The sequence below is a fragment of the Nycticebus coucang genome, chromosome 18, assembly GCF_027406575.1.
Source record: "Nycticebus coucang isolate mNycCou1 chromosome 18, mNycCou1.pri, whole genome shotgun sequence".
NCBI classification, from domain to species: domain Eukaryota; kingdom Metazoa; phylum Chordata; class Mammalia; order Primates; family Lorisidae; genus Nycticebus; species Nycticebus coucang.
Window position 1 is genome coordinate 34,592,871 of NC_069797.1, and position 25,275 is coordinate 34,618,145.

General features: G+C 43.5%; 1 protein-coding gene across 7 annotated transcripts in view; it reads right to left on the bottom strand.

The window, feature by feature from the left end:
• Positions 1-597: 597 nt before the first annotated feature.
• LOC128571282 (U3 small nucleolar RNA-associated protein 6 homolog) overlaps positions 598-25,275 on the bottom strand; it is a 55,670-nt gene continuing 30,992 nt past the window's right edge. Inside the window, exons 14-23 of one of the 7 annotated variants that reach the window (XM_053571034.1) lie at positions 23,485-23,664; positions 21,568-21,648; positions 21,260-21,369; positions 19,387-19,453; positions 15,433-15,505; positions 12,828-12,940; positions 4,612-4,678; positions 3,536-3,559; positions 1,553-1,771; positions 598-1,014 (exon numbers count right to left, since the gene is read on the bottom strand). In XM_053571034.1, coding sequence (XP_053427009.1) covers positions 845-1,014; positions 1,553-1,771; positions 3,536-3,559; positions 4,612-4,678; positions 12,828-12,940; positions 15,433-15,505; positions 19,387-19,453; positions 21,260-21,369; positions 21,568-21,648; positions 23,485-23,664 — 1,104 coding nt within the window. In that variant the 3' untranslated portion in view covers positions 598-844. Of the gene's footprint in view, positions 1,015-1,552; positions 1,772-3,535; positions 3,560-4,611; positions 4,679-7,339; positions 7,418-7,690; positions 7,911-9,523; positions 12,297-12,482; positions 12,941-15,432; positions 15,506-19,386; positions 19,454-21,259; positions 21,370-21,567; positions 21,649-23,484; positions 23,665-25,275 lie in introns of those variants that run through there. The other 6 variants (XM_053571035.1, XM_053571036.1, XR_008375725.1 and 3 more) reach the window with 6 other exon arrangements.

The following is a 25,275-nucleotide window of genomic DNA, read 5'->3' on the forward strand; positions in this document are numbered from 1 at the left end:
CCAGCCTGGGCCTGCCAAACAACAATGACAACTCTAACCAAAAATTAGCCGGGCATTGTGGCATGTGTCTGTAGTCCCAGCTGCTTGGGAGGCTGAGGCAAAAGAATTGCCTAAGCCTAAGAGTTGGAGGTTGCTGTGAGCTGTGACGCCACAGCACTCCAACGAGGGCAAGAGGACAACAAAGTGAGACTCTGTCTCTAAAAAAAAGAGGTGAATAAAAAAAAAAGTGACTTCGTATAGGTAATTATAAAGATTAAATGATTAAATGGAAAATTGAGTTACATGTCAAGTAAAGGTTATATGATTACTGGTTTAATTTGCCCGTTAGTTTATCAACCTGTGGAAAGCTTTTGTTAGCTAAGTAAATGTTCAGTGTCCCATCAACAGGAATAGATAGCAGTCACAAAGTCACCAATGTCTCCTGGATTCTAATCTCTGGCCAGATCTATAGAAACAAAACAATTTCTTTTTCCTTTATGAAGTTAATTTTTAGGCTCTAAGCGCCCTGCATCCTGAAAATGTAATTCAGGGATGACAATGAAGGAGTAAGGCCTGGCTCAGAAGCATTCATTAAAATGAAGAAAAGGAGACTGACTTTTTTCCATCTTTATTTATAAAGAACACAACTCTTGACTCAGACACAAACACTCACACATTCCAAGGGGGAACCCTTTGAAAACAGCAGAACTGAGAACAGTGAGACCTTATGTAACACCAGTCTGTGTACCCCAGACTCAGGGGTCACTGGGAACGTTTTCTCAGATCTGACATCTCACCTCAGAGATGAGGAAAGAGAGACATTGGCCTGGAGGGCCCACCCACCACAAGGCAGAGAGCTCCCCACTCAGTCTTCGGCATCATCAAACTGTCCTGTTTCAAAGACCATCTTGGAATAGTGGGGTATCAGTGGAGGAGGATGGTGCCAACTGGGGTCATAGATCATGTCTCCTTGTGGGGCGCAGCACACCCATGGCTTGACCTCTTGAGAAAAGCTTCCCTGGATGTCGTCAGCATCTGTAGTTTTAAAAGACAGATTAAAGGAGGGAGGAAGGAAGGAAAAAACAGACAAAAAAAAAAAAAGATTCTAGGGGGCACTTACTTTGTTTAAACACACACACATATACAAGCATGCGCACATGTACACACACAAACACACACAGTCCTCCTTTCCTGAAGAAAGGCAAACATGTTCTTTCTGAGCAACCCATACTGCGCTTCTCAGACAAGAGTTCCGAGCAGTGGAAAGGAAGCATCTGGGTAACAGAGTCCGACTTCTATCCATAGCTGCTCAATTCACAGATAACATCTTTTCTGTGTTACATTGAATGGGATACTCTATGGAGTCAAACTCAAAATTTGCATATCCTTTCTTTCTTTGTTTTTTTTTTTTCAACATAAAGGAGAACCTGTCACAAACATTTCAGACCTATAACAGATTATCAGGCTAGGCTCATGGATGTGGCCCCTTTTCCAAACTGTCTGCCTTCAGAGGTAGTGTGGGAAGAGGGTCTGAGAAGGCCTGGCTTAAGGACCCCAGAAACTCCACACCTACCATATGGATTCCCTTGATCTGCTTTCAGCTCCAAGTCCCAGTCCTCATTAAAAAGATCGCCAGTCTGCTCCTTGGGTGGACACTGTGTCCCTTCTGACAGCTCCCAGGTATTCAGTTCCCCATCAGAACCCTCATCCTCCACAGCAAAGCCTTCCTCTTCAGATTGGGTGCCCTCACCATGGGTAGGACTGTCATTAGGAAGGCTCTGTGCTCCACTGGCTAAGAAATCAACAGAAGGGAGATGGTCTTAAAACAAGTGACAAACCAGAGAGAGCCTGCTTGTATGCTAGGGAGGTTTTTGGCAAACTTACTAAGAGGGCAATAAAGCAAATATGAGAGCCACTTGAGCACTTTTCAAAAATGCTGTTCTGTTTATGTTTTCAGAAGAGGGACTGATCATTTCTTTCGATAACATGATTGTCTTACACAAGGCCATGAACTGCCAGGTCCTGTGAGAGAGCAGGGAACAGTTTAAATTTTCAGGTGGTTTACACATCACTAAGGTAAAGAGCTCCTGGTAAATTAGATGTTTTCACAATATAAACTTGAATTTTTGCTCTTCTATTCCTCCCTTTAACCTCAAAGAATTTTTTTTTTTTGACAGAGTCTCACTATGTTGCCCTTGGTAGAGTGCCGTGGCGTCACAGCTCACAGCAACCTCCAACTCTTGGGCTTAAGCGATTCTCTTGTCTCAGCCTCCCAAGTAGCTGGGACTACAGGCGCCCACCACAACGCCCGGCTATTTTTTTTGCTGTTGTTGTCACTGTTGTTTAGCAGACCCAGGCTGGGTTCAAACCCACCATTCCCCATGCATGTGGCCAGTGCCCTAACCACTGAGCTACAGGCGCCACTTCCTAACCTCAAAGAATATGTTAAAGGTGCAAAAAGGGCCAAGAAGGGGTGAGGGGAAGGCAGGTAGAAAAGCAGAACTCATTTATGCACAACAGCCAGCCGCCATGTTCCTCCTCCTGACATGAGAGGAAGCCGGAATGTACATTTGCCAATGTCTCTCTGTGATGGAAAAAAGTCTGGGGAAGGAAAATGGACCAACAAGTATATAGTGCTATGGTGATGCCTGCTCAGAGTGGGGAAAGGAATCAGCCAATAAACAGCCATGCTATTAAAACTGTACTAATAATAGCCAGAAGCAGTAAGTCAGAGTTCAAGGCATGGGGTCTAAAGCACATCTACCTGGGTTCCAATCCCAGGTCTGCCAATTAATAAATGTATGACTGAAATGAAATTTACCTAACTTAAACACAGAATACGGTCAATAACTCAAACATAGAATTACCACATAACCCAACAATCCCACTCAAAAGAACTGAAAACAGATGTTCAAATAAAACAAGAATGTCCACAGCAGCACTACTCAGAATCACCAAAAGGCAGACACAACCCAAATGTCCATCCATGGATAAATGGATAAACAAAATGAGGGAGTACATCCATATAATGGAATTATTCAGCCATAACAAAGAATGAAGCACTGATATGTGCTACCATGTGAATGAACCTTGAATAGATCACACAAAAGCCCACATGATTCCATTTATAGACAATTTATATTTGCCTATCCAGAATAGATAAATCCATAGAGACAGAGAGCAAATTAGCAGTTGCCAGGGGTTCAGGGAAGAAGGGAATGAAGAGTAACTTAGAGGGTACAGGATTTTCTTTTGGGGTGATGAAAATGTTCTGAAACTAAACAGTGGTGATGGTTACACAATACTGTCATTGTGCTACAAGCAGCCACTGTACTGTATGCTTTGAAATGGTTAAATGGGCCTGATGTGGTATGGCGGCTCACGCCTGTAATCCCAACACTTTAGGAGCCAAGGTGGGAGGATCATTTGAGGTCAAGAGTTCAAGACCAGCCTGAGCAACAGAGACCCTATCTCTACCAAATAAAATAAAATGGTTAAGTGGTAAATTTACATTATGTATCTTTTACCACAATTTAAAAAAAACTGTTTTACTTACTATTCTGTGCCTCTGTTTCCTCATCTGGAAAATGGAGATAGGGTCATTATGAGAATTAAAAAGAAAAAAGAAACTCTTAGAACTTCTCCTGACACATAGTCAAGTCTTCAATAATCATGAGCTATTGTGACTAGACCTCAGATACATATGAACTGACCAGCACTATCCAACAGAACTTTCTGCAAGGAGGAAAATGTTCTCGAATCTGTGCTATCCAACAGGGCAGTGCTAGCCACATGTGGCTAGTATAACTAAGGAACTAAATCTCTCCTTTTATTTCATTATGGTAAATTTAAATGCCATCAATAGCTAGTGGCTACTAAGACAGTACAGATCCCTTCAGACAGTTCTAGATTCCTTCATTCAAACCTCAGAATAACTCTATCGGGTAGGCATTAACTGAATTTTAAAGATGGAAAAGCTACATCACTTATCTAAGGCCACAAAGCTTGAGCCCAGGACATTAACACAGAGCTGAAACTGCAAAAAATTTTGCCTGGCTCCGAAGCCTATGCAGTAATCCCCCCTAATCTGTGGTTTTACTTTGTGTAGTTTTGGTTACTCACAGTACAGTACAATATGATATTTTGAGAGAGACCATATTCATACAATTTTTATTGTAGTACATTGTTATAATTGTTCTATTTGATTATTAGTGTTGTTACTTATTGACCTCTTACTGCGCTTAACTTATGAACTTTATCATATGTATATATAAGAAAAAACACAGTATATACAGAGTTCAGTACCACCCATGGCTACAGGCATCCAGTGAAGGTCTTGGAACACATCCCCTGGGGATATGGGGAAACTACTGTACTCTTTTCACTGTTCTGATCTGTTTCTCTCAGTGGAAGGGATGGGTTTAGACATAAGGAAAGTCTAGCACTTCCCTTAAGGAAGCCCCACTGGGGCTTCCAAAGGAGAGCACTGTGGAACAGTGCAGAGAAGACAACTCAATAGGAGAGAGGACAGGCCTTGCTTCAAAGAGAAGATAAATGAGACCTAGGGATTGTCCCTCTCATCACTTGCTCGGTCTCTCCCAATATCCACCCCAGTCTCTGCCATCTACTTACCTAGTCTATCCGTGGCTTTCTCCGTCTCTCTCTCCTGACCAGAGTGGTCAGCTGTAGCAAAGCCAGCCTGCAAGAAGCAGCAGCAATTACTAGGGACTTGGGGACCTGTCAGTTCAATCCACCCTTCCATTCTCCCCTTGGTGACGCAGAGCTGCAACTCTGCAACCCCCCATTAGATGGGGCAAGAGCAAGGGGCTTACTCTTCCTATACCTATAGGCATCACCTCCGCCACACCTCTTTTCTCTGGCAGTAGGAATGCCTTCCTACAGCAGCCACTGAATCCAGTTTTGCCAACGCCTGCAGAGCCAGCCTTCATCACCGGGCCCTCTGTTTAGAGGTCTGGGTCCCAGGTCCTCTCCTCCAAGCCCAGAGACCCTTGCACCAGCTCCCCCTTCTCTCACAGGCTGGAATTTCGGCTGACAGTCTCTCCTCTAAGCTTATAAATTTTAATCATTTCAAATTCATCCCTTTGCTCCCTCAGCCATAGTGCTGGTAGGTGTTTTCTGCAGTTGCTTTTACCTTGTACACTTTTTCCCTTTTTAATTTTTTGCAGAGACAGAGTCTCACTTTATTGCCCTCAGTAGAGTGCTGTGGCATCACAGCTCACAGCAACCTCAAACTCCTGGGCTTAGGCGATTCTCTTCTCAGCCTCCCAAGTAGCTGGGACTACAGGCGCCCGCCACAACGACCATCTACTTTTTTATTGCAGTTTGGCTGGGGCCGGGTTTGAACCCATCACCCTTGGTATATGGGGCAGGCGCCCTACTCACTGAGCCACAGGCACCGCCCACTTTTTCCCTTTTTAGATACCTTAACTTTATGTCCAGTTAACAACTCCTATCAAATTCTGTCTCCTCACTGATAAATAGGGGGAATGGAACTTTAATTCCCCTGCAGTGCTGACCATTGAAGGGAATACCTCTAACCTAACTGAAAATCTTCTTCCCTCACAGCATACCAGATGCTTCTCTGCTCCCATCAGTCATAAGTTCCTGAAACCCTATCACCTCCATGACCTCTTTTTTTTTTTTGAGACAAGAGTCTCAGTCCATTGCCCTGGGTAAAGCACCGTCACATTAGCCTTGCTCAGAGCAACCTCAGACTCCTGGACTCAAGCAATCCTCTTGCCCCAGCCTCCCGAGTAGCTGAGGTTATAGGTACCCACCACAATGCCTGGCTAGTTTTTTACTAGAGATGGGGTCTCACTCTTGCTCAGGCTGGTCTTAAACTCCTGAGCTCAAGCAATCCACCCACCTTGGCCTCCCAGAGTGCTAGGATTGAGTCACTGTGCCAAGCCAAGACCTCTTTCTAGTGGAACAAGAAATGTTCACCGGGCGGCGCCTGTGGCTCAGTCGGTAAGGCGCCGGCCCCATATACCGAGGGTGGCGGGTTCAAACCCGGCCCCGGCCAAACTGCAACCAAAAAATAGCCGGGCGTTGTGGCGGGCGCCTGTAGTCCCAGCTACTCGGGAGGCTGAGGCAAGAGAATCGCTTAAGCCCAGGAGTTGGAGGTTGCTGTGAGCTGTGTGAGGCCACGGCACTCTACCGAGGGCCATAAAGTGAGACTCTGTCTCTACAAAAAAAAAAAAAAAAAGAAATGTTCACCATCTGCATGAGATCTGACTTCAATCCCAGCCCTGCCATTCATTCAGAATGTGACCCTGGACATAGGCACTTCAACTCCTAGGTTTTCTTCTCTGGAAGTTAGGGATGATTATTCTGACGCTGCAAGAGACTTACGATAAAATTTATGAAAACATCTAGCATGTAGCAGGAACGTAACATTTCTTGAATTGAAACCCATTGCTTCCTACATCTCAACTGCACTTGACACCTGCCCCCATTAACTAACATTCATTATCCAGTCACGCTTGGGTTCAGGGATTCAGTTCCATCCGCTGGGGTGAGTGACAATCATTGGTCACTGCAGGCCACAGGGGAGTCTGACTTCTCACCTAAATCTCTTCTGTAGCCTCCCCTCCCACCTATTCATCTTGCTCAGCCCTACAGAGTGAATCACTACTCTGCTCAAAACCTTGGACAGCCCTCCAGTTGAGGGAGTACAAAATTAGCCATGACATTCACAGCTCCCCTCCCAGGCCACCCGGCCCCAATCCACCTGTTGAGCACAGAAGTCTCCCATGCTCTGGAACCCAACTCCAAGCCATTTGCTCTGCACTTTCTCGTCTCCACGTCTTTGCAGACACCCTGGAGATGACGTGCACATCCATTCTGCTGGGCCCTGACAAAATTAGTACACTCCAAAGTAATTTTCTTTATATATCTATCACTACATTTTCCCTATCTTACTTGGGTTAAAGTACCATCTTTTTTTTTTTTTTAAGTACCATCTTTGATGCTTAAATAAGCATTTCATCCTTCTACCTAATTTAGTATGTCTATTACTTATGCCAGGCACTACACTAGGCGCTGGGTAAACAGCCCTAAACAAAGGGTTCCTACCCTCAAGGAGCTCGCCGCCTAGGAAGGATTGACTGTAAACAAGGCTAGGTGATGACTGTAATAACGGTCTTGGAAGAACCAGCAACTGTATAGTGCGCACAGGAAAAACAAGTTTCTAGAAACCCTGTGACCAAAAGGGCCTTTCGGTCTCCAAAGGAATACAAAGGAGTGCACTCATGTGACACCTGCCGCACAGGGTTAGCGGAGCATCCTCCCAAATGGACAGAGGACCTCAGGGTAAAGTTCTTCTCCTCGCTGTCCTCACCTGGCCCTTGCCCAGGCCCCCAGCAGCGGGCCCCAGCTCTTGGTCATCAGCATCACCACCCATTCACCAAATACGCAGAAGCGCCGGTGGGCCAACGGTCTTCCCTCCAGATCCGGTGCGCCCACCCACGCCCTTGGGGATCCTGGCCCCGCAGTCCCGCTGTCCCGCTGCCCGGCCGTTTCCAGCTCGAGCGCGTGCCAAACGGCGCTCCTCGTTCGCCGGGCGGCCTGAGACCTGTCAAAGGCGCGTCCCTGACCCCGCGGCCCCCACCCAGCTGCGCCCCGCGAGCCCCTCAACTTCCCGCCCCGGGCTGCAGGTGGTGGCTGTGCCCGGGCCCCCCATGGCGCTCACCTCCAGGCTGGGGGGCGCCTCTCGCGCGGTCGGCAGCAGCGGGCCCCGAAGTGGCGCCACGGCCCCCAGCGCCTGGGCTCCGGCGGCCTGAGGGTCCATGCCCGGCTGCCCGCGGCTCGGCGCCCTGGACGCTGCTCGGCCACGTGACGCGGCGGCCTGGCTGCCAGCCCGAGGATACGCCGCTAAGGGGCCAATCAGCCGGGGGCTCGGAGCCGAATAGGCGGGACGCGGAGGGGTGGTCACACGGAAGCCAGGGGCGGGGTGGGGTGGGGCTGGGCAGGGGAAGGGGCGGGGCGCACCGCCTGGCCGAAAAGGCCCCATCTACCCGACTCCCTGAGCGAAATTTGAAATAATCTCGGGTACTGAGTTTCGTAGTTCCTGCCGGTGCAGCTGCTATGGCTGTAAGACCACAATGGGTTATGTTCGGCTTCAAAACCTAGAATGACCCAGTCTAATAGCATATTAAAGCCAGTTATCAAAACTTTTAATGCCATTGACGCTCCGACCCGATTTCTCTTTGCATCTTCACAGGTGCTCCTATATGACTCATCCACAAGTGGACAACTCAGGAGCCCAGTGTGACTCCCCACCTTGAATTAATGATCATCTTTAAACTTAATCCATCAGAAACTAGGATACGTGATTTTAAAACTCCTACAAGGTGTGGACACAGACAGCATAGGCTATGACACTTAATCACAGTAACCCTAATCATTGTTTTGTGACAGAATCTGCCCAGGGCTCCAATTTTTCAATACTCAAAAGTCTACTACTGCTTGGGCGGCGCCTGTAGCTCAGTGGGTAGGATGCCGAGGTTGGTGGGTCCAAGCCCGGCCCAGGCCAGCTAAAATCAACAATGACAACTACAACAACAACCAAAAAAAAAAATAGCCGGGCATTGTGGCACGTGCCTGTAGTCCCAGCTACTTGGGAGGCTGAGGCAAGAGAATCTCTTAAGCCCAAGAGTTTGAGGTTGCTGTGCGCTGTGACACCACAGCACTCTACCGAGGGCAATAGAATGAGACTCTGTCTCAAAAGAAAAAAAAAAAAGTCTACTAATCTGCCACCCAGTTATTTCTCCTTTTTGCCTCTGAAGCAGCAACTGGCAATGGGGCCTGAGATGTGGATAACCCAACAGGAAAGACAGACTTTGCTGCTGCCCTTCCCTGCAGTGTCTAAACTCCAAAAAAAAAAAAAAAAAAAAAAACACAGCTAGGTGTGATAACAACAGTTAATATTTAAGTGTCAGAAAAGCTGGAATTCAGCAGGCAACCTTATGGCAATCCTTCCCGACATCAGAGAACCTCTTCCTTGGGCTCCCTTAAAGACTGTTGCTTGTAAAGTCATTTTTTAAAATGTGACTTAAATAAAGGTTACACAATATTCAATGTTAGGTTTTTTCTCTATGTAGACTTTGCTGCAAAGTAAATGAGACCAATTTGTGCTCTGTTCTGCTGACCCATGAGTCAGTTTACCCAAACCTAACTGGCTGGAAGTCAGCACTGCAATGGCAGAAACAGAGGTTCTACTATCTCTGCTGTCCAATACAGTAATCATGTGGCTATTAGACACTTGAAATGTGGCCAGTGTAAATGAGAAATTATTTAATTTTAATAAATTTAAATTGCTACACATGGGTAGGAGCTACTATTTCTAACAGTGCAACTCTAAGTGAACTGAGAGTTACTTTCATAACCTGTGATGGTGAGAACCACATATAAGATTGTGAAGACCCCAGAATGACCCACCTGCATAGTTCTGCTGTAAGCAAAACTGTCTTTGCTCCCTACCCGTGTGCAACAAGTATTTCTTTTGTAAAATAAAGAAGACGAGTAAGATTTAGAACCTTATACTTCCCAGGACTTAAGGTAAAGGGAAAAGAGTAATCTTCCTTTTTCTTATTTTAAAACAAATGACAAGCAAATGGAATACAAAAGCTCAAAATAAAAATGTCCTAAAACAGACTCTTAATATCCACAGAAATTGAATATATAATAAAGGTAACATCACATTAGATTGGCCAAATAATGCTGGAAAAATTAATTAACTGCTTGGGGGGAAGAAAATTGAGTTGTCCTCAGCAAAAGGAAGGGCTTTGAAAGCATTTTAAAAACAATAAACAGGGCGCCTGTAACTCAGTGGTTAGGGTGCTGGCCACATGCTCCAGGGCTGGTGGGCTTGATTCCTGCAAAATAAAAACAAAAATGAGGGCGGCGCCTGTGGCTCAAAGGGGTAGGGCGCAGGCACCATATGCTGGAAGTGGTGGGTTCAAACCCAGCCCCAGCCAAAAATTGAAAAAAATAAAAATAAAAAATAAAACAAAAACAAAACAAAAAAATACTATCAAAAGCAAAATAAACAAACGAAAAAACAACAATAAACATCACACACAAAAAAATACCTCTGGCTGTCAAAAATCACCACAAAAAGCTGGGGCCAAACAAAATATTAATATTCTTAATATATTAAAAAATTCTTATAAACTAGTAAGAAAAAAGTTGTTTTAAAAATAGCCTAAGAGACAGCGGCGCCTGTGGCTCAGTCGGTAAGGCGCCGGCCCTATATACCGAGGGTGGCAGGTTCAAACCCGGCCCCGGCTGAACTGCAACCAAAAAAAAAAAAAAAAAATAGCCGGGCATTGTGGCAGGCACCTGTAGTCCCAGCTACTCGGAAGGCTGAGGCAAGAGAATCGCTTAAGCCCAGGAGTTGGAGGTTCCTGTGAGCTGTGTAATGCCATGGCACTCCACTGAGGGCCATAAAGTGAGACTCTTGTCTCTACAAAAAAAAAAAAAAAAAAAAATAGCCTAAGAGGGTGGCACCTGTAGCTCAAGCAGCTAAGGCACCAGCCACATACACCAGAGCTGGTGGGTTCAAATCCAGGCCAGGCCTGCCAAACAATGACAACTACAACCAAAAAATAGCTGGGCATTGTGGCAGGTGCCTATAGTCCCAGCTACTTGGGAGGCTAAGGCAAGAGAATCGCTTAAGCCCAGGAGTTTGAGGTTGCTGTGAGCTGTGACGCTACAGCACTCTACCCCGGGCAGTAAGCTTGAGGCTCTGTCTCAAAAAAAAAATTGCCTATGTGAGAAGACAAACACAGAAAACACACTAACTTCACTAACATCAAAAACATGCAGGTTAAAACAATTAACCTGTTAACTATCTTACCTATTAAAATGATAAAAAAAGTATAGAAGGCGGCTGACACTTACATAAATCTCTTAAAAGTAGGGTCAAACCATTTCCATCCTTTGGTCTAGTAATGCCACTGTCAGATGTCAATACAAACAATTCTCTGCTCATCAGTCCCAAAGAGATACTTTTAAATAATAGTAAACTTCTGAAAGGACTCCCTCACACCCCATCCCAAAACTCAGGAACTCCTCCTCTGCTGCTCTAACCAGCTCTCTTGGGACATTCAGTTCTGTTTTTGTGACTCCTACCTACATCCACAAAGGCCTCTTTTCTTTCTTGCACATAATGGACACTCAAATATTTCTTGAATGAATGAGCAAATAATCTAATAGTATAAATCTAATTCTAATGAAGGAAATCAAATTATTGAGTTTAATTCTAGATGGATTACGGGATTCTTTATTTTCCTCTCTACACTATTCTATTTCTTCCATATTTCCTAGAACAAATGCATACAAGGTATACTTTTATAATGTGGAGAGACTAAACAAAGAGAACTGTAATTTTCCTCCATTTGGATCGGCTCTTATGTCTAGATTACAGATATTGATGCCTGACCTGGGATAATAAATGAAACTCAGCTGTCTGACTTCCATATATTCTAGAAAATACTTATGGGAAGTCTAGCCTTGACAAGCAGCCATTAAATCAGCAGTTCTCTTTTCTGGAATTAAAGATTAACTTATTAATACAAAATTAAAGCATGTCTCAAAATCAGACAGCATCTTGTCTGCCACCTCTGAGCAAATTACAGATCTGATTCATAACAGAATACAAATCTGGACTGGGTATAGTGGCTCATTCCTGTAATCCCAACACTCCAGAAGGCCACAGTGGATCACTTGAGGCTAGTAGTTCAAGACCAGCCTGGGTAACACAGTGAGACCTCATCTGTACAAAAAAATTAAAAAATTAGCCAGGTATTGCTGGGTGTGGTGACTCACACCTATAATCCTAGCACTCTGAGAGGCTGAGCTGTATGGATTGCCTGAGCTCAGGAGTTCAAGACCAGCCTGAGCAAGAGCGAAACCCTGTCTTTAAAAATAGCGGGGCATTGTGGTGGGCACCTGTAGTCCACTTAGCCGGGAGGCTAAGGTAAGAGGATCACTTGAACCCCAGTTTGAGATTGCTATGAGCTATGATACCATAGCACTCTACCAAGGGTGACAAAGTGAAACTGACTCAAAAATGAAAATTATAAGATAAAAAACAATAAAAATAGCTGGGTGTGGTGGTTCACACCTGTAATCCCAGCACTTGGGAGGCTGAGGTGAGTAGATTGCCTGAGCTCACAAGTTTGAGACCAACCTGAGCAAAAGCCAGACCCCATCTCTAAAACATTGCTGAGCGCTATGGCAGGCACCTGTAGTCCCAGTTATCTGGGAGGCTAAAGCAAAAGAAAAGCTTGAACCTTAGCCGGGCGTTGTGGCGGGCGCCTGTAGTCCCAGCTGCTCGGGAGGCTGAGGCAAGAGAATTGCTTAAGCCCAGGAGTTGGAGGTTGCTGTGAGCTGTGTGAGGCCACGGCACTCTACCGAGGGCCATAAAGTGAGACTCTGTCTCTACAAAAAAAAAAAAAAAAAAAAAGAAAAGCTTGAACCCAAGAGTTGAAGTTGCTGTCAGCTAAGATGCCATAGCACTCTACTGAGGGTAAGATTCTGCCTAAAAAAAAAAAAAACAATAAAAATAAGAATTAGCCAGGTACAATGATAGTTCCAACTACCTGGGAGGCTGAGGCAGAAGGATTGCTTGAGCCAGGAGTTTGAGGTTGCAATGAGCTATGAAAATGCCACTGCACTCTGGCATGGGCAACAGAGAGAGATCCTATCAAAAAAAAAAAAAAAAAAAAATCTGCCTTGAGGTCTTACAATACTATTTCACAAAGTTTTAATCTTCCTCTTCACAAATGGCCAGTTTGATGCATAGCATGTTTAGCTATAAACACCTCTGCTGACTCTCCCTGCAACATTTTCATGGCTCGCCAATAGATTTGTCCACAGTTCTCAGGTCTCCCAAGGGGGTGGTTCAATTCTTCTTTGATGTAATCCATCCAAAGATCTTTAAAAAAATTACGATAAACATACAATTAGACAAGTGACAAGGCTTTATTAGGCAAACTTACTTAATACCAATTCAACTCAAGCTTTCTTTTTTTTTTTTTTTTTTTGTAGAGACAGAGTCTCACTGTACCACTCTCAGGTAGAGTGCCATGGTGTCACGCGGCTCACAGCAACCTCTAACTCTTGGGCTTACGCGATTCTCTTGCCTCAGCCTCCCGAGCAGCTGGGACTACAGGCACCCGCCACAATGCCGGCTATTTTTTTGTTGTAATTTGGCTGGGGTTGGGTTTAAACCCACCACCCTCGGCATATGGGGCTGGCGCCCTACTCACTGAGCCACAGGCACAGCCCTCAGCTCAACACATTTCTAAGAAATTTAACTTCTGTTATTTCCCTAGCACCCTACATGAAACAATATTTCACTCTTACCTTCCTTACACTATAGCCAATCCCCAAGTTACAAATATCAGACTTATGTACAAATTGCATTTACGAACAGAGGCTATTACAGGTAATAGGTAAACGTACCTATTCCAACATATATACAAATTCAACTTAAGAACAAATCTACAGAACCTATCTCTTTTTTTTTTTTTTTGTAGAGACAGAGTTTCACTTTATTGCCCTCGGTAGAGTGCCGTGGCGTCACATGGCTCACAGCAACCTCCAACTCCTGGGCTTAGGCGATTCTCCTGCCTCAGCCTCCCGAGTAGCTCGGACTACAGGCGCCTGCCACAACGCCCGGCTATTTTTTTTGGTGCAGTTTGGCCGGGGCTGGGTTTGAACCCGCCACCCTCGGCATATGGGGCCGGCGCCCTCCTCACTGAGCCACAGGCGCCCCTCCTATCTTATTTTGTAACCTGGGACTGCCTATAAACAAATGTATAGTGAAAGACTGTTTTTAAAGTAGAAAACCCAGGGGCGGCACCTGTGGCTCAGTCAGTATATAAGGCGCCAGCCCCATATACCGAGGGTGGCAGGTTCAAACCCAGCCCCGGCCAAACTGCAACCAAAAAATAGCCGGGCACCTGTAGTCCCAGCTACTCGGGAGGCTGAGGCAGGAGAATCGCTTAAGCCCAGGAGTTGAAGGTTGCTCTGAGCTGTGAGGCCACGGCACTCTACCGAGGGCCATAAAGTGAGACTCTGTCTCTACAAAATAAATAAATAAATAAATAAATAAATAAATAAATAAATAAATAAATAAAATAAAATAAAGTAGAAAACCTTCACATTGGCTCAGCACCTGTAGCACACCAGCCACAGACATGGAGGGTGGCAGGTTCAAACCTGGCCTGGGCCAGCTAAACAACAATGGCAACTGCAATGAAAAATAGCCGGGCATTGTGGCGCGTGCCTGTAGTTTCAGCTACTTGGGAGGCTGAGGCAAGAGAATCGCTTAAGCCCAAGAGTTTGATATTGCTGTGAGCTGTGACGCCACAGCACTCTACCAAGGGTGACATAGTGAGACTCTATCTCAAGAAAAAAAAAAAAAAAACCCATTCACATTAATCAAGGCAGTCTGTTATTCAATGAACTCAAATACTAAACTTTTTAAAGAAAGAAGATTTTGTTGAGTTTCTTTCAAGACCTAACTGATCTCAGTGAGTTCACTGTAAACTTATTACCATGCTTAATAAAATTTGCTTGGATTAGCAAAAATAACTCATTTACTTCAGCAGGCAAAGGACTGCTGAAAACCAGAAGCAGCTAATGTATTTTTTTATGTGAGTTTATTAACAATACCTATCAGTGTTTATGAGTTCATAAATAAAAACCTCAGACTTTACACAACATACCTGCACCCACGGTATTTTGTACAAGTCCTATAAATGAGGGTAATGTGGTGACAGCCAACAACAAATGAAAATTATCATTTCATCTTTACCCTTCTGCTATAACTTCCATATCTTTTTTTTTTTTTTTTTGTAGAGACAGAGTCTCACTTTACTGCCCTGGGTAGAGTGCCGTGGCGTCACATGGCTCACAGCAACCTCTAACTCTTGGGCTTACGCGATTCTCTTGCCTCAGCCTCCCGAGTAGCTGGGACTACAGGCGCCCGCCACAACGCCGGGCTATTTTTTTGGTTGCAGTTTGGCCGGGGCTGGGTTTGAACCCGCCACCCTCGGCATATGGGGCCGGCGCCCTACTCACTGAGCCACAGGCGCCGCCGACTTCCATATCTTTTTATTATGACCTCCACTATTATTTTTTTCCTTACAAATACAGTTTTTTAAGGGAACCAAACCAAGCAAATCTTTCACTAATCCAGAGTTCTTCATAGACAACCCATGGACCCTTGGGCTTTTGAACTTGAAATTATAAGCAAAATTATATGTTCAAGTATTTATGCACAAAATAAGGAAGCAGGGCCAAGATTCAAATTTTATTCCGAAAAAGGGCCAAGAAGAAAAAAGCTAAGAAACATCATTTGAACTACACTAATTAGTTACTGCACATGCACTCATGTGTCTATAAGCGAAATCTACTTACCAGAATCTACCGATCCAAATTCTCTCAAAGCCCTCTCATAATATTCTCTTATGTTCGCCATCTTGCATGATTCCTAACAAAAAATAATCAGATAATCTTCCCTCAAAAGCCTATTTTATAACATTACAAACTGATTTCAACCATATTGTTAAGCAGCTATTATATGTTAGATATCTGAAGGGGAAAGTGGGTCAGGGCTTAAAAATAAATACAGCCTGGTGTTCGACTTGTCCAGAAAAAGGTCAAATGCACTACTTACCAGAGTCAAACATAAAAGCCCTTTGCTCTGGTAGCATGGAGAAAAGCCTAATTTTAAAAAGTGAAGGAACATAGGCAGCCTCACAGAAAATGTAATATTCGATAGCTTTGAAGGATAAGTAGGTCTGAAATTTTTTTTGGTTTTTGTTAGACAGAGTCTCACTCTGTCACCCTGGGTAGAGTACTATGGTGTCATAGCTCACAGGAACCTCAAACTCTTGGGCTCAAGCCATCCTCTTGCCTAAGCCACCCAAGTAGCAGGGACTATAACTGCCTGCTACAACACCCAACTAGTTTTTCTATTTTCTAGGAGAGACGGGGTCTTGCTCTTGCTCAGGCTGGTCTTGGAACTCCTGAGCTCAAGCAATCCTCCTGCCTCAGCCTCCCAGAGTGCTAGGATTACAGGCATAAGCCGCACCGAGCCTTAATTTTTTTTTTAAATGGAGAAAGTTCCACTCCCCAAGGCTAAAGATTTCTTCCTTGTGAGTACTCAAGGTGTGGCACATATGTGTACTAGTCATATCTACCTTAAAACTTCTTGTATCAAGACAAAGTCTAAATAAATATTAGTTACACAACCTCTAGCAAGTTTTTCTTTTTTTGAGACAGAGCCTCAAGCTGTCACCTTGGGTAGAGTGCCTTGGTGTCACAGCTCACAGCAACCTCCAACTCCTGGGCTTCAGCAATTCTCTTGCCTCAGCCTCCCAAGCAGCCGGACTACGGGCGCCCACCACAACACCCAGCTATTTTCCTGTTAGAGTTGTCATTGTTGTTTGGCAGGCCCGGGCTGGATTAGAACCTGCCAGCTCAGGTGTATGTGGCTGGCTCCCTAGTCACTTGAGCTATAGGCGCAGAGCCAACCTTTAGCAAGTTTTTTAAATTCTAACCTTAAACATTTCCTCAGCTATAAAACTAGAGTAATAATTAGCACAACTACAAGTATTAAACTAAAGTGTTGATTAACTGTGCAATTAATAGCTGTAACTAACTCTACAATCAATAACTACTAATTCTTTACCTCTTTTTTTTTTTTTTTTTTTTTTTTTGAGAACAAAATCTCACTATGTTGCCCTTGGTAGAGTGCCATAGAGTCACAGCTCACAGCAACCTCAAATTCTTGGGCTTAAGTAATTCTCTTGCCTCAGCCTCCCAAGTAGCTGGGACTACAGGCGCCCGCCACAACGCCCAGCTATTTTTTTGTTGTTGTCATCACTGTTGTTTAGCAGGTCTGGGCCCGGTTCAAACCCACCAGCCCTGTGCATGTGGCCAGTGCCCTAACCACTGAGCTATGGGCGCTGAGCCTTTTCATTTTCAAAGAAGATTAACATCTTCAGTCTAAAAATTATTTTGTATGACAGTGCCTGTAGCTCAGTGGGTAGGGCGCTGGCCACATACACCAAAGCTGGCAGGTTTGAACCCAGCCCAAGCCACCTAAACAACAATGACAACTGCAACAACAACAAAAAAAAAACAACCAGGCGTTGTGATGGGCGCCTGCAGTCCCAGCTACTTGGGAGGCTGAGACAAGAGAATCGCTTAAGCCCAAGAGTTTGAGGTTGCTGTGAGCCATAACGCCACAGCACTCTACCGAGGGCAACATAGGCAACATAGTAAAACTCTGCCTAAAAAAGTAATAAAAAATAAATAAAAATTATTTTGTAAGGTAAAATGACTATTTTCTCTTTCATTTTTCCCTTCACTGAGATTGTATTATATTATAGAAAGTCAATTTGACCTCATATTTTACACATGCATGAAAAACAGAATCACATTTTGTTAAGGACTCATAATGTTCATAGCACTAGGCAAAGTCCTTTCTATCCGATATCCCATTTAGCCTTTTAATTCTCACTCTGAAACTATAATGACCTCCTTTACAGATAAGCATGTAAGAATTAGAATTACCTGCATTACCCAAGATACATACCTATCATGTTATTAATCTAAAACCTGGCTATTAAACATTACACTATACTATTTCCTGTACTTATACTATACTATAGGACCAAGAACAGATGCTTGACTCACACAATGACTAAAACCACGAAAAGAGTTCACCCTCACTAGTAATGTTTCAAGATTCAAATGAAAATAATAAAACAAATCAAAATATCAAAATCAGCCAGATGAGGTAGCTCATCCCTATAATCCTAGCACTCTGGGAGGACAAGACAGATTACTTGATTTCAGAAGTTTGAAATCAGCCCGAACAAAAGCAAGACCCTGTCTCTACTAAAAATACAAAAACAAATTAGCCAGGTGTTGTGGTGGGTACCTGTAGTCCCAGCTACTCGGGTGGCTAAAACAAGAAGTCAGCTTGAGCCCAAGAGTTCGAGATTACTATGATGACATCACGGCACTTAACCCCAGGCAACAGAGTGAAACTGTCTAAAAGCAAACAAACAGCCTGAAATGGTAATAAATAAAGGAAAAAAATCAAAATAAAAGAGAAGAAGCAAAACTACATGGAGAAGTAACAGGAAATAGATAACACTGGTGTATCTGCCGGTTTTACTCCTTTGCTGTAATTCTCATTCCTTTTTGTTAAGAACTACATTATTAACTTTTTCCTTATAATTCTTTTGCTGGACTATCTAACAATGAATAAAAAAATAAATTAGTATCCCCAGTCCTAGAAATGTATTTTGACCCCCACCAACCAAAAAAAGCTACATTAAGGAAATTTTGTAAGTGTTCTCAGGATCAGAAACTGAAAACAATCTATATGAAATTGAATAGTTACAAAAACTACAGTTTAGAAGTAACAATACCACCATTAATAATAGGATTTCTATCATATCACAATGAATTATTAATCTTTCTTCCCCACAATAGATATATATAAAAATATATGAATGTGTTTATAAAATGTTAACTACATACAAGAGGGAACCCTCTCGTGTGGCACATAAGTCAGAAATCAGTATTTCACTATGTGTCTACATGAATAAAAAATTTGACAAAATAAAAACATTTAAGTATGGTTGGGTGTGTTAATGTGATTGAATTACACATTTGGATTTTTGTGTGTTCCTGTTAACTGAGTCTTTCCTGTATTCTTCTCTACTCATAAGTTCACTTTAAAATATTAGAAAATTGGCTTGACGCCTGCAGCTCAAGTGGCTAGGATGTCAGCCACATACACGGGGGCTGGCAGGTTCGAATCCAGCCTGGGCCCGCCAAACAATGAGGACAACTACAACCAAAAAAAAAAGCCAGGCATTGTGGCGGGCCCCTATAGTCCCAGCTACTTAGGAGGCTGAGCCAAGAGAATCGCTTAAGCCCAAGAGTTGGAGGTTGCTGTGAGCTGTGACACCACAGCACTCTACCCAGGGTGACAGCTTGAGGCTCTGTCTCAAAAAAAAAAAAAAAAAAAAAATTCAGAAAGTTACTGATCACCACCCAATACAAAAGACACACAGGGCACTAGAAGGGCAGAGCAGCACCTCAACCCAGCCTGGCAGGAAAAGCTTCATGAAAGAAGTGACACATGAGTTTTCTAGTCTCCAAACATGTACTTTCTCCTTTGTGCTTGATTACCGTTCCTAAGCCAGGTCTACGGAAAAAAGGTTGGACCCAAGGACCAGAAATTTATATTGTATTATAATGAGCTTTTCATATAAAAAAAAATTGCCGTTAATTAGTAGCCATTAACCCATTTTTCCCAGACAAGAAATAATGAAACAGAATACATACTTGCTCCTTTTCAAACTGAATCATTTTCCTGAAAAAACTGACAGAAAACCGACGGCTTTCCTGTAGACTAAAAAGAAGTGGCAAGACATTACAATGACAGAAAGCCTCTTACATCTTCATAATTACAAATACCCAAGCCCAGTGCCCCTACAACACATTTAATGAAGACTTGTCTGCAACTCAATGAAAGGATCTGACCTGCGGTGGCTCATGCCTACAATCCTTGCACTCTGGGAGGACAAGACGGGTGGATCACTGAGCTCAGGAGTTGGAGACCAGCTTGAGCAAGAGTGAGACCCCCATCTGTACTAAAAATAGAAAAACTAGATGCGTGGACATTGTGGTAGGCACCTGTAGTCCCACCCACTTGGGAGGCTGAGGCAAAAGAATCGCCTGAAACCAAGAGTTTGAGGTTATAGTGAGCTATGACACCACAGCACTCTACTCAGGGTGACAGACTGAGACTCTGGTTCAAGAAAAGAAAAGAACACTTTCAATCATTAACAAGTAACCATTTACCATTAATACTCTTTCCTATCTAGATTTTTTACTGGATAGAAAGAGTAAAAAACTCCTATTTAGAATCTTAGATTCTCTTGCTACAATTTCATTTCTAAGAATATATTCTATAGAAATAATTTCTAACATGAATAAATAATATTTGTGCAGAAATGTTCATCAAAGCAATATTACTGTGGCCAAATAAATGATGGCACATCCACAGGGTGGTATATCATTCAGCTATTTTTAATAAATGATGTTTATGAAGAACTTCCACTTAAGGGAAAAAAAGGCCAACCTAATGTTCATCAATAAAAGTGGTATACAGGGCGGTGCCTGTGGCTCAAGGAGTGGGGCGCCGGTCCCATATGCCAGAGGTGCCGGGTTCAAACCCAGCCCCGGCTAAAAACCACAAAAAAAAAAAAAAAAAAAAAGTGGTATACAAAATTGAGATTACAGTATAATCTCAACCGCACAAAAATCAAAGTGTAAAATGATATATTAACAGTGGGTTTTCGGGTGGCGCCTGTGGCTCAGTCGGTGGGGCGCCGGCCCCATATACCGAGGGTGACGGGTTCAGGCCCGGCCCCAGCCAAACTGCAACCAGGAAATAGCCGGGCGTTGTGGCGGGCGCCTGTAGGCCCAGCTACTCGGGAGGCTGAGGCAAGAGAATCACTTAAGCCCTGGAGTTGGAGATTGCTGTGAGCTGTGTGAGGCCACGGCACTCTACTGAGGGCCATAAAGTGAGAACAAAAAAAAAAAAAAAAAAAAACAGTGGGTTTTCCCTTGTAGATGGGATTATAATGTATATTTATGGTTATCTTCTCCCCCAATAATAGGTATAAACTGCTTTGATTATTCAAAAAATAAAGAGGAAAAAAATGACTTTTTAAAAAACAAAAGACAGGATTTCACCATGTTGCCCAGGCTGGATTCGAACTCCCAGGCTCAAACAATCTTCCCACCTCAGCCTCCCCAGTAACTGGGACTACAGGTGCCCCGCTTTGGAATGTTACATTTTGAAAAAGTCTCTTTCTAAGCTGAGCAACATAGTGAGGCCATCTCTACAAAAAATTTCAAAAATTAACCAGGCATGATGGCATACACCTAGAGTTCCAGCCACTCAGAAGACTGAAGTAGAAGACTGCTGAGCCTAGAAGGTCAAGGTTACAGTGAGTTATGATTCTACCACTGCACCCCAGCCTGAGCAACAGAACAAGACCCTGCCTTAAAAAAAAGAAAGAAAGAAAGAAAAAGTCTCTTAGATTACTTCCTCAGGTATTATTGGTATTTGTGATTAAAAATAATCTGGGTATCAAGGGCTAAATATGGGGTGGAGAAAGTAATAACAACTATGAACGTTTGTTAGTACCTTTTAAATACAGCTCTGGCCTTTTTGTAGCCACCACTTCGATAAGCCCAATCCAGGTACCTATCCTTCAGAGTTACTGAGTCAGCACCTGTGACAGCTAAGATAGCTTTCTACAATAAAAAACAAAAAAGAAAAGAAAAGAAACAAGCTATGTGAAGAAATTTATAAGTATCAAACAATTTTTCCCAGAACTACCCAGGCCACTCAATGGTGCTTTAGGAGCACCTGCTGATGAAAACCCCCTTGAGCTAGCCGATCACTGGACCCATCTGCCCACACCATTAAGACCTAGAACATGACGCCTATACCTTAAAGATTGCCTCAGTGTCTTCTTGGCTTTGGGTACCTTCACTCCATTCTGCCCAAGAAATCCACAAGGGCAGACAAACCTGCTCACAATTTAAAAAAGTTAGAAAATGGTGTATAACAAAATGCCATACATACTTCATAATATGCAAAATATATGTATCAATAAAAATGTTAGAAAATGATGGCTTAGAGCTCTGTTCTGAAAACGAAGCTGTATAAAGGCAGGTTTCTCCTACAGTAATCCACATGTAAAATATGGATTCATTCCTAGTCTGTCCTCATCGTGACAATTCCCACAATCCAGCAGGAATGGCATACCAAGACACAGCCTCTTGACCAAGTCACCCAGAGCAACATTCGCTTGTGAATACTAGTTCCCTTCCATTGGGGAATATTGCCTATGCTAATTATCAACAATCATCTTTAATTATGCAATTAACAGCTACAGCTAGTCAGACCCACAGCTACCTAGGTCATGCCTCTGCTGTCTAGAATCTATAGCACAAAAACCAACTAATCTAAGGCTGAATTATTTGATCTTCACTCATGTCTCACAATGAGCACCAAAATAGGTTTTCTTCCCACTTTATCTTCTAGAATACATTGTTCCTACTAATATAAAAGATTCACTGAAAAGCATTAAGATTTAGACCTTTGGGCGGCGCCTGTGGCTCAGTCGGTAAGGCGCCGGCCCCATATACCGAGGGTGGTGGGTTCAAACCCGGCCTCAGCCAAACTAAAAAATAGCCGGGCGTTGTGGCGGGCACTTGTAGTCCCAGCTACTCGGGAGGCTGAGGCAAGAGAATCGCTTAAGCCTAAGAGTTGGAGGTTGCTGTGAGCTGTGTGAGGCCACGGCACTCTACCGAAGGCCATAAAGTAAGACTCCGTCTCTACAAAAAAAAAAAAAAGATTTAGACCTTTAAACTTTAAGGTATATATTTAAAACTTATGCTTATGTTCACTTTTGGAAGCAAGTGAGAATAACATTTTCTTAGTACCTCTCACTTACAAGATAGCTAAATAGAACAGGAAGGTTTACATAATTTAGTCGATTTTCTATTTTTTTTTTTTTTTTTTTTTTGAGACAAAGTCTCACTCTTGTCACTCTGGGTAGAATGCCGTGGCATCATCATAGCTCACAGCAACCTCAATCTCTTGGGCTCAACTGATCCTCCTGCCTCAGCCACCTGAGTAGTTGGGACTACAGGTACCTACCATAACACCAAGCTAGTTTTTCTATTTTTAGTAGAGACAGGGTCTCACTCTTACTCAGGCTGGTCTCAAACTCTTGAGCTCAAGCAATCTACCCACCTCAGCCTCCCAAAGTGCTAGGATTATAGGCATGAGCCACCACACACAGCAATTTAGTAAATTTTCACATAAAGGGTTAAAAATAAGCTATTAAATGGCATGTTATCTGGCACAGTTACTCAAACCTATAATCCTAGCACTCTGGGAAGCTAAAGCAGGTGGACTGCCCAAGCTCACAGGTTCGAGACCAGGCTGAGCAAGAGCAAGACCCCATCTCTAGAAAAAAATTAGCCAGGTGTTGTGGCAGGCACCTGTAGTCCCAGCTACTTGGGAGGCTGAGGCAAAGAGAATTGCTTGAGCCCAAGAGTTTGAGGTTGCTGTGAGCTATAACACCATGGTACTCTACCCAGAGTGACAGACTGAGACTCTGTCTCAAAAATAATTAAATAAATAAACATATGTCATGTTAACACATTCTAAGAGGTATAAAAATATTAATTTTTTTTAAATTTAAATTCTGCTCCTGACCTTTAAACCATCACCACTTATAATAACAAATGACACTCTAGGATTGGCTTTCATCCAAGTATATTCCATATGAGCTTTGGCTAAAGTCTTAAAAGTTTCTCCAAAAGAAAGAAAAACAAAAGACCCAACTCTCGGACCTGGGGTTTCAGGTGCACAAAGGCTTCTTCAAAATGCATGGCTATGTCAGGGCTCTTTGAGTCAATGAGCACCTGCAGCTTCATCTGCCACATTGCTGCAGAGTCTTTCAACAATTCAGTCCCAGCTACTGCCACCTCCAGAGCTTCCCTAAAGAAGTTATGGTGCAACAACAACTCAATCTAGATAAAACAAAGAATTATTGGAAAATTAATTACTGAAACCTAAATTACCTAAGTAAATGGTAATTAGACCACATTTGAGACAGTAATTTCAACAGCATTTCTACTAAAGCTTTATCATGGCTGCTAAACAGACACAATGAACAATTTGAAATTTCTCCTCCTCCTCTGTGTGCTCCTGTGCACAGGGGTGCTATCTAAAGACAGGGACGATAAGATGCTGAGGTGGGAGGATCATTTGAGGCCACAGTGCACTATGATTATGCCTGTAAAAAAGCAATTGCACTCAGCTTGGACGATATAGTAAGATCCTGTTTCCAAAAAATGTTTTTAATCTTAGTTACATGCTAAGGAAGTCTTAAGCTAAGATTTACAGAGGGAAAAGCATCAGGTGAAAGCAGAGTTCCCAGGAAAAGAAAAGGCTCTGCCAACCAGCCATGTGCAAAAGGCTAATAAAGATGAGAGGCAGGCTGGATGTGAATGGAACCCCAAGTTCAGAATGGCTGGAGGTTAGGAGACAAACCAGAGAATTGGAAGATGAAGCTGAAATACAGGCAAGGGCCAACTTAAGGAGTTTGAGCAGCTTTATCCAAAGGACAATGGGAAGCCACAGAACAACCTAATAAATTTGGAAGATTCTTCTGTGAAAAATAATATAGAGAAAAGATTGATATAGAATCAGTATGTTCATGGACTCCCATTAAATGCAAGGTCACCAAATAAGCAATGACATGGTGAGCTTAGGAAGGGCAACAAAGATTTGAGGAGTACAGGATATCAGAAACAGCCAGAGTGTTGGCCAGGCACAGTGGCTCACACCTGTAATCCTCGCACTCCGTGAGGATAGACTTGAGCTCAGAAATTCGAGACCAGTCTGAACAAGAGCAAAACCCTATCTCTACTAAAAATAGAAAAATTAGCCAAGCATTGTGGCAGGCACCTGGAGTCCCAGCTACTTGGGAGGCTAAGGCAGGAGAATCACTTGAACCCAGGAGTTTGAGGTTGCTGTGAGCTAGACACCATGGCACTCTAGCCTGGGCAACAGAGTGAGACTGTCTTAAATAAGGAAAAAAAAAAAAAAGAGGGCTGGGCCCAGTGGCTCACACATGTAACCCCAGCACTTGAGAGGCCGAGGCAGGTAGACTGCCTGAGCTCATTGGTTCAAGACCAGCCTGAGCCAAAGCAAGACCCCCATCTTTAAAAAATAGCCAGGCGTGGGCGGCGCCTGTGGCTCAGTCGGTAAGGCGCCGGCCCCATATACCGAGGGTGGCGGGTTCAAACCCGGCCCCGGCCAAACTGCAACCAAAAAATAGCCGGGCGTTGTGGCGGGCGCCTGTAGTCCCAGCTATTCGGGAGGCTGAGGCAAGAGAATCGCTTAAGCCCAGGAGTTGGAGGTTGCTGTGAGCTGTGTGAGGCCACGGCACTCTACCGAGGACCATAAAGTGAGACTCTGTCTCTACAAAAAAAAAAAAAAATTAATTAAAAAAATAAAAAATAAAATAGCCAGGCGTTATGGCAGGCACCTGTAGTCCCAGCTACTTGGGAGGCTGAGGCAGGAGGAATACTTGAGTCCAAGAGTTTGAGGTTGCTGCTATGAGCTAAGACGCCATG